This window comes from Triticum urartu, unplaced genomic scaffold (assembly GCF_003073215.2).
Source record: "Triticum urartu cultivar G1812 unplaced genomic scaffold, Tu2.1 TuUngrouped_contig_6391, whole genome shotgun sequence".
NCBI classification, from domain to species: domain Eukaryota; kingdom Viridiplantae; phylum Streptophyta; class Magnoliopsida; order Poales; family Poaceae; genus Triticum; species Triticum urartu.
This window is the reverse complement of record NW_024117151.1, coordinates 1-9,652: the sequence shown is the minus strand read 5'-3', so window position 1 is coordinate 9,652 and position 9,652 is coordinate 1. Positions and strand designations below refer to the sequence as shown.

General features: G+C 47.5%; 1 protein-coding gene across 3 annotated transcripts; it reads right to left on the bottom strand.

Annotated features, from left to right (window-relative positions):
• Nucleotides 1–5,231: 5,231 nt before the first annotated feature.
• Nucleotides 5,232–9,633, bottom strand: LOC125530545. Of its 3 annotated transcripts, none has more exons than XR_007292961.1 (7): nucleotides 9,590–9,633; nucleotides 9,420–9,489; nucleotides 7,232–7,793; nucleotides 6,636–6,894; nucleotides 6,199–6,323; nucleotides 5,956–6,104; nucleotides 5,235–5,826 (listed from the first exon to the last, which is right to left on the bottom strand). XR_007292961.1 is itself a non-coding variant. In XM_048694928.1 (6 exons), the coding sequence occupies exons 3-6, from the start codon at nucleotides 7,415–7,417 to the stop codon at nucleotides 5,803–5,805; spliced, it is 594 nt and encodes a 197-aa protein (XP_048550885.1). In that variant the 5' UTR covers nucleotides 7,418–7,793; nucleotides 9,420–9,489; nucleotides 9,590–9,633; the 3' UTR covers nucleotides 5,232–5,802. The 3 variants fall into 3 exon arrangements, 1 of the variants encoding a protein (XP_048550885.1); XR_007292960.1 differs by having other exon boundaries at nucleotides 5,246–5,826; nucleotides 5,929–6,104; XM_048694928.1 differs by lacking the exon at nucleotides 5,956–6,104 and having other exon boundaries at nucleotides 5,232–5,826.
• Nucleotides 9,634–9,652: the final 19 nt, after the last annotated feature.

Below are 9,652 nucleotides of genomic sequence, written 5' to 3'. Positions count from 1 at the left end.
CTAGGAGAGTTCAAATGAGGTGCGGTTTTCGGCCACGCGATCGTGATCGAACGACCGAGATGATGGAGGAGGTTTAGGTGGGTTTTTGGGCCACTTTGGAGGGGTGTTGGGCTGCAACATATACGAGTCCTTTTCGGTCCCTCGGTTAACCGTTGGAGTATCAAACGAAGTTCAAATGGCACGAAACTTGACAGGCGGTCTACCGGTAGTAAACCAAGGCAGCATGACAAGTCTCGGTCCAATCCGAAAACGTTTAACACCTGCACGCGAAAAGAGGTAGAAAGGAACATCGGGTGACAAAAGAGCACCGGAATGCAAAACGGACAATGGGGAAAATGCTCGGATGCATGAGACGAACATGTATGCAAATGCGATGCACATGATGACATGGTATGAGATGCATGACACGCAAGCAATGACAAGGCAACAACAGCGAATAACTGGAGGACACTTGGCACATCGGTCTCGGGGCGTTACACCCGACCACGTGGTGGTCGGTCCGCATTGTGCGAGGGAGGTATGGGATCGGTTGCCTCCTCATCGAACTGAGGTAGCAGTCTATGTTTTGGGTACCTTTTGGCTGGGCACTTGAGACCATATTCCTCGGCTGTCAGGACATCAGTCCATCCGTCGACGAGCAGGTCTTGTTCAGCTTGAAGCTGCTGTTGTTTCTTTTTCAGGCTCCTTGTCGTGGCTATGAGCTGAAGCTTAAAGTGCTCCTGCTCGAGAGGATCCTCAGGCGCGATGAAATTTTCGTTGCCAAGGCTTGTCTCCTCCTCGGAGGGTGGACGGTAACTATCATCCTCCGAGTCATCTTCTATGGCATGTTCGTCGGGGTTGTCTTGCCTGTTGTCGTGTTCCTATTCAGATGTAGCCCCGACAGGGTCTTCATTGTTTTCGGCGTCGCCCGGAGTACTATTTTCTCCTGTGTCGGTGTTGCCGTCCGTTGAGCGGCGGGGCTTGGGGCGGCGTTTGGGTCGCGGGGGCTTGGACAGTGTCTCGGGGGTTTTATTCGCATCTGGTTCTTCTTTGTCGTCACCAGATCCTTTAGGTGTGTCAACCATGTACACGTTGTATGAAGAGGTAGCCGTCCAATGTCCAGTGAATGGCGGGTCTTGGCCTTGCTCCTTGTTCTCATCGTCGTACATACCATCGATGTCTTCGGAGCCATAGTCAAGCACATCGGTTAAGTCGTCGACGGTGGCTATGAAGTGGGTGGCGGGTGTGGAGCAAAATTCCTCATCATCCATCTCTAGCTCGAAGCGCACATAGTTCGGCTGTGAGTCCTTCTCCAAGGACAAATTCTTTAAAGATTTTAGCACGTCACCCCAAGGCGAGTGTTGGAAATCATCAGCAGCGCTGAACTCGAAGATCGATAACCGATCTAGCTAGCTCGGTGTCCGCGGGCGTACACAGTCCGGAACTTATAGCTGGAGACGAGTCCGAAGTTCCATTAAAGCGAATGTTGCAGGTCGTCGAGTCCATGTGTGGCTCCAACACCGCGGACTCTGAGGCCTCGGATTGCTCGACCTGCTTCGGCTCTAAGGTCGTTGCAGCCGCATGAACCATCTCCTGGGTGTGATCCGATGACAGATTTAAGTCATGTTCATCGGGATGAGGGGGAGCGATTGCCGCGGGCTCGAATCCCTCGAAGATCAAGTCTCCGCGGATATCCGTGACGTAGTTCAAGCTTCCGAATCTGACCTGATGGCCAGGGGTGTGGCCGTCAATCTGCTCCAGATGGCCAAGCGAGTTGGCCCATAGTACGAAGCCGCCGAATACGAAGATCTATCCGGGGGAAAGTTCCTCCTTGGACAGCGTCATTATTGACGATTGAAGGGGCCATCGAACCTTTTGCCGACGGCACAGTGGAACTCTCAATGAAATCACCAATGTCAGTGTCAAAACTGGCGGATCTCGGGTAGGGGGTCCCGAACTGTGCGTCAAGGATCGATGGTAACAGGAGACCGGGGACACGATGTTTACCCAGGTTCGGGCCCTCTCTATGGAGGTAATACCCTACTTCCTGCTTGATTGATCTTGATGAATATGAGTATTACAAGAGTTCATCTACCATGAGATCGTAATGGCTAAACCCTAGAAGCCTAGCCTATGTGGGTATGGTAATGAGTATATGTGGTGTCCTTTCCGGACTATCCCCCTCGGCTTATATAGACACCGAGGGGGTCTAGGGTTTACATGGAGTCGGTTACATAAGAAGGAATCTTTGGTCGCCAAGTTTGCCGTCCACGCCAAGTAGAGTCCAATCCGGACACGGTGCAGTCTTCAGCCTTCATGTCTTCACAGCCCATCAGTCCGGCCCAAAGGATAACAGGCCGGACGCCCGAGGACCCCTTAGTCCAGGACTCCCTCAGCAGCCCGTTCTCTTCACCCATCATTCTTGTGAAGAAGAAAGATGGCATCTGGCGCATCTGTGTCGATTACCAGCGCCTCAACGCTATAACAATTATCAACAAAATACCTGGTCCCGGTGATAGAGGACATACTGGACGAGCTAGTTGGAGCTCGCTGGTTTTGTACGCTTGATCTACGATCAGGTTACCATTAGATTCTCCTGGCAGAAGGAGAAGAATTCAAAACAGCATTTCAAACCCACTTTGGCCATTTTGAATTTAAGGTCGTTCCCTTTGGGTGGGGGGGGGGGGGCACCAGCACATCCAGATCACTCTACAACCAGTACACCAGGTGTGTGTAATGTCGTTTTTCGACGGCATCCTTGTTTTCAGTCGCACACTAGCTCTACACATCCAACATTTATGGCAGGTCTTGTCCCTCCTACGAAAAGATCAATGGTATGTCAAGCGATCCAAGTGTGTGTTAACCCAACAAGGAATCAAGTACCTGGGCCACACTATTTTTGCACAAGGGGTCTCCATCGACAACAGCAAAGTTCAATAGGTGGTTGATTGGCCGGTGCCAGCGTGTGTCAAGGATGTTTGAGCTTTCCTCGGTCTGGTAGGCTACTACCGACATTTTGTCAGGCAGTTTGGCATGCTCGCTCAGCCCCTGACCACTTTGTTATGCAAGAACACACCTTCCCAATGGATAGCAGCCACCCAGTCTGCTTTTGAGGCACTCAAATCTGCCCTAGTGATGACACCCACTCTGGCTCTACCTGACTTCACTAAGCCATTCATAATTGAGACAGATGCTTGCGAATACGGAGTCGGTGATGTGCTCCAACAGGAAGGCCATCCCATCGCATACCTCGGCAAAGCGTTGGACCCCCACACAAAAGGGCTATCCAACTACAAAGAAGAATACCTGGTAATTGTCCTAGTTGTTGAGTAGTGGCGATCGTACCTGCAGTTTGGCAAGTTTGTGATCAAAACTAACCAGTGCATCTTAGTGCATTTGGAAGAACAGCAGCTCCACACCCATTGGCAACAGAAAGCGTTTACCAAACTCTTGGGACTGTAGTACCGCATCTGCTACCGCAAAGGATTTGAAAATGTCGCCGCGGACGCTCTCTCTAGGCACACGGTATCTTCTTGTGAACAGCTCTACGCCATATCTGTGTGCCAACCCGTGTGGTTACAGGAGATCATCAGAGGTTATGACCAAGACCCAAAGACACAACAACTGGTCACCCAACTTGCCATCGCACCAGTGGTTGGGGGTAAGTTCACCTTGCACAAGGGCATTGTCCATTTCAGTGGTTGGGTCTAGCTGGGCAACAACACGCATCTCCAACAACAAATTATGCATGCCTTGCACGGTAGTGCTATGGGTGGTCATTCAGGCTTTCCGACCACATACAGGAGAATCAAGCATCTGTTCGCGTGGCCTAGGATGAAGCAACATATCTAGCAGCATGTTCAGACTTGTCAAATCTGTCAACGAGCCAAAGCAGATCGTGTGCAGTATCCAGGGCTCCTCCACCCTTTGTCGATCACCAAACCTTGCTGGGACTTGGTGTCCATTGATTTCATCGGGGGTTTGCCTCCGTCCAGGCAGTTTAACTGCATCTTGGTGGTGGTTGACACCTTCTCTAAGTATACCCACTTTATCCCAGTTAAGCACCCCTACACAACACAAGTGATAGCCTAGTTATACATTGATCAAGTCTACAAACTCCATGGCCTGCCTGAGGCTATCATATCCGACAGAGATGTAGTTTTTACCAGTAAGGTTTGGCAAGAGATCTTCAAATTGCAAGGCGTGGAACTGAAGATGAATTCATCACATCATCCGCAAACCGACGGACGGACTAAGCACATCTATCAATATCTTGAAACATACTTGCGCTGCTTTGTGCACAACACCCCCGCCAACTGGAGCAGATGGTTAGCTTTGGCCGAATTCTGGTACAACTCGACATACCACTCTACCCTCAACAGAACACCGTTCTCAGTGGTTTACGACCAAGAACCACGACACATGTGACTGCTCCCTGACCAAGCAACACCTATTCCTGAGCTGAATGAATGGCTAGAAGAACATTAGCAAATGCAGGACCTATTAAGGCAACATCTGGTTCACGGCAAGCAGATTATGAAAAGTCAGGCAGATAAGATAAGATCCCACCTGGAATTTCAGGTTGGTAACCAGGTATTCCTCAAATTACAACCATACATTCAGACTTCAGTCGCCCGCCGAGCCAACCATAAAACTCAGTTTCAAGTTCTTTGGACCATACCCGGTGATCCGACGGGTGAACGAGGTGACGTATGAGCTGAAGCTGCCTGAAGGGTCCTCAATCTTCCTAGTCTTCCACGTGTCGCAACTTCGCAAGGCCTTGACACCTGGTGCGAGTGCATCCTCATTTCTTCCATCGCTTTTTGATACTGTAAATGTTCGTATGGAGATCTTGGACAAACACTTGTGCCGCGGCTCGAACAAGATGTGGGAGCAAGGACTGATTCGCTCGCAAAACAACCACGCTACACAAGATACCTGGGAGGACCTTGAAAATCTCCGTCGTCGCTTTCTGACTGCTGCGACTTGGGGATAAGTCATATCTGAAGAAAGAGGGGTGTTAGCAACCACACTACACAAGGGCAGAGGGAAGGGAGAGCTACACCAGGCCGGCCCAAGAGAGAGAGGAGGCCATGCCACAAGTTCACTGGGCCCCAATCGGTCTCTTACATGTTCAGCCCAACCGAGCCCGTGACTGGCTGACATAAGTAGGAGTGGTAGGTGGGTAAGGGCATCCCGGCTAGGATCAGGCATAGGTGGCGGCGAGTGCGCGTGTTCCTCTCTTTATCGAGCTATGCTCGCGATCCCCTTCTTCCCTTCTCCCAAGTTGTAATCGAATCAAGTCTGTAATCGCCATAGATAGAAGAGGAAGAACTAGTGAGTACCTCACAGATCTGGGCGGGTACAGGGAGGACTGGGCGCCCCAGCAGACGTTTGAGGGTATTCAACCCCTCCCCATCCGTAGATCCGTCTGGATTCTTTCATACGTGACATCGCTGGTATATGTCGTATGAATGTATTACAGCATCCAGCAAATAACATCTAAAAAGGGGATTAGTGCTTTATTAACACTGTGGAGCACCAATTCACCTAGTGTTGACTATCGAAGTTATACGGGCGAAAGTCAAAAGAAAAAAGAGTTATGCAGTCACGGTATTGCACATCACACACCTTCCATGGCGATATGTACCAAATCTATGATGAATACTGCTTAACGGCCCGCGTGTATCACACGCTCACTTTTAGTAGCCCTCATGAGCAGCACATGCACTGCAGTGTGAATCCTAGTAATGTACAGTTTGCTTCTCCAAAACACCACCGTTGTTGTCAATCTTCCCCCAAAAATTCTTTGCTGTTGTAGCATCACAGGTGCCCCGCCACGCAGCACTGTATCAGAAACGTGTGCAGAGGTGGTTATTAGTGCTTATCTTGTAGTACAAAGTCAGAACAGAAAGTGAAAAAAAAGACGGACGAGGGCTAGAATCATACAGCTATGAACAAACAAGTAAAACCCACAGCTGTAACGACAAGAACGTTCACTTTTAGTAGCGCAATGTGAATCCTGCTAATGTACAATTTGCTTCTCCAAAATACCACCAATGCTGTCAATCTTCTCCCGAAATTCCTTTGCTCCAGTAGCATTACAGGTCACCCGCTGCGCAGCACTGTGTCAGAAACGTGTGCAGGTTGTTAGTACTTATCTTGTACCAAGTCAGAATAGACAGTGAAAATAAATACGCATGAGGGATAGAATCATACAGCTATGAACAAGCAAATAAAACCCGCGGCTGTAAGGCCAAGAAAAGATTTCAACAGTATTGTCGCCTCAATCGCCTCAATCTCCAGTATCCAATGAGAGAACATGCCAACAAGAAAAATCAGGCCTACATAAAAACACAACTGTCAAATCTTTCCCAGCATCCATTAATACTCACTCCATCAGAAATACAAGGCGCATAATTATTAATGCAGTCAACATTTTATAACTTTGACCCCTAATACATGTAAAAGTACATTAATTGAGAATACAAGAGTTAGATTGTCGTACTTCTCTTCGAAAAATCTTTTATCATATTGCAAATATATATTATAGTTGAACTCATGTATTGGAAGCTGTGAAAGATCCTATGCGCCTTACATTCCAGGATAGAGAGAGCATAATAACATGAGAAATATAATCTTCAAGGATAACATACCAAGTATTGCCAAGTGGCCGGACACACGGGCATACTGCTGCGCCATACAACCGCGACCATACAAACTGCAAGGCACGCCAAGAGCTACCAAGCCCCACCACAACTTGAATAGCAAATCCACCCGCCACAGATAATTACTTGAGAAAATTGTTTTATCCTTAAAAAGGCCATCTCTTCCCATGTAGGGGAGCAAACTGAGAGACATTGCAAGGGCGCATGTCTGCATGCCTAGCCACTTGTCACATAGCCTCCCCTGGCCCTATAAAAAACAGAGAAAATAATTCAGAATCAGAATACAGAACTTAAAAATATCAGCAGTAGTAACTTCATGGAGTTAATACTTCTAGTTCCAATTTTCAATTGTCAACCATGATGAAAAAACAGTAATGTCCAGAAACAAAATGAATAACTAAGTAATACTCACAAAGACAGTCAATATTACTACATGAGGATAGAAGCAGATGGTTGTATCCATACTTGCATAGCCCCCTATAACTTGTTCAGCTTCTTAGTCAATTTCAAGTGACCAAATATTAGCTAGTGTGTATTAACCTCACCAATGGATACTAAATGGGTTTCTTCGGAAGTTTACATACCTGTGGAACGGTGGTAGAGGTATTGTCCCTGACCATTGAGGCAGCTGGATTTAGCAAAGGAGCCTTCAAAGATTCAATATCTCTCATTCTTTTCCTTTTGGACCACCATGAAGAGATCCAGGTTGTCGGTTGCTCTGGGACTTCCTCATTATCTTGGTCGGCTTGCTCTTCCACCAGTCCATCCATGTTGTGCAAAGCAGCGAGTTGTAGGAAAGAACGCCCAGCGTTTCCCCAAGTCAATGGCACTGCACCTGAGGATCTCGTTTCCTACATTTTCAGCTTCTCGTGCGAGTGTGGCGGGCTCAAGTATAAGCTCGCGTACGACATGAGCCTTTCCAGAAGCTTCTATTCGAGATAGTCGACGAGCAGCTTTGACGAGCTTGACCTTACTAGCAATCGAATCATCGGCTATCCCTGCGACTTGACTCGCGATCTGCACCAAGTGCGCAGCGCTAGTTGAAAGGGCTGCCTTTGAGAAAGCTTCTAACATTGTCACGGTGTTCCCAGCAATGGCTGCAGAATTTTTGTAGGTGTCCTCCATTTCGTGTATCGCGTCCATTGCCTAGACAGAATAAAAAAAATTAGTGCAATTAACACAATCTGTTACTGAGGAAGAACATAATAATTTGAAAACATGGATGACTGAAGCGGCTATTTCAAAGAATAGTTGCACAGATTAAGCTTCTACAAAAAAAATCATAGATGGAAATACATGTTCACAACATGTGGAAGTAGGGGCAGTCATAAACCATGCAACATACAGTCATAATACCAGCCCGGCGCGCCTTTTAGAGTTGTTATTTGTTTGAGAACTGGTTGCAATGTTTTGGATTACAAAAGGGCCAATCTGCTTATAGCCATTTACCATTTTCCATCAAAATATATATCAAACAAGTGAGTTGTGTATATCATGATGCATATTCATGGCCAATCTGCTTCTTATGTTTTCGGTAACGATTTACAAATGGTGTGCCTGGTGCCTGGGCTGAGAACTGCTTGTGTATATCAACGAAGAAATTCCTTCTGATCTTATCTTCGTTGCAAGTGCCTGGGCTGCGAAGAGGCTGAACGAGATCAGAAGGAATTTCTTCTGGAATGCGGGCGACGAGGGAAATGGGGGGAAACTGCTTGGTTAATTGGAAAGCTGTCTGTGCCCCCAAACAAAATGGTGGACTGGGTATGGATATAGGGAGTTTCGGAAGATCACTGAGGCTAAGATGGTTGTGGAACCAATGGCAAGAGGAGGACAAAACTTGGAAAGGGACAGCGGTACCCTTCGACAAAATCGATAGGCAGTTGTTTGCTGCTTGCACCACAATTACTCTCGGTGATGGTTTCATAGCTCGTTTTTGGAATGAAAAATGGCTGCTGGGACAAGCTCCTAAAGGATATTGCTACAAATATGTTCCACTTAGTGCACCAGAAAAACCTGACAGTAAAAGAGGCACTGGCTGAAGGGAGATGGATGAAGGGACTACAACAAATTGAGTCTTCGGAGGACATTGATCAGTTCATAAATCTCTGGGATCTGATTCAATTTGTTCAGTTAACGACTGAAAGAGATGCATTAAATGGAATTTAACAGGTGATGGATACTACTCCCTCCATTCCAAAATATAGTGCGCCCGCGCTTCCCGAGGTCCAATTTTGACCATAAATTTAACCAACGAGACCAACTGCGGCGGGAGAAAAAATTATATAATTGAAAACTTTTTTCGAATACGAATTCACTGATATAATTTTTGCTCCCGCCGCAATCGGTCTTGATAGTTAAATTCACGGTCAAAGTTGAAGCACGGGGATAGAGGAAGCACTACATTGTGGAATGGAGGGAGTACTCAGCTAAGTCAGCGTACCATTTTCAGTTTCTTACACGGATCCCCCAACCGAGACTTAGCAAATTTGGCGTGTAAAGGCTGTACCGACCTGAAGTGTGACTTCATCTGCATGTTCGGAATGTGTTTGTGGCTTTGTGCCAAGACATATTATTAGCATGTTCTTACAGTGAGATGGATAGCCAAAAACAATGATTCAAAAGCACACAAAAAATCAATTCTCCATCGATGAAACCATCCATCGGTTACATGAGGTCACTGCTTAATTCCTTATCATACTTCCGTGGGGCTGTTCAGTGCAGATGCGATGTTTGAAACCCTAAGGTTTGCTTGGGGGAGCTGCTTGTACTGACCTCTACGACGAACGGCCTGAGAGAAGCGTGCTCGTTTGCTGACACCGATTCCCGCTCCACGCTGCTCGGGCTGGAGAAAAATACACATCCGCCGGAAAATCACACCGATGTCAGCATTCAGCAAGCGGATCCCATTCCCATCAACGAAACAATGCGTCGCATATTCTCACCTGCTTCTTCCGCCGTCCGCCTCGACGGAGAGGCTGGGGGGGGGGGGGGGGCGCCCCCCCGCC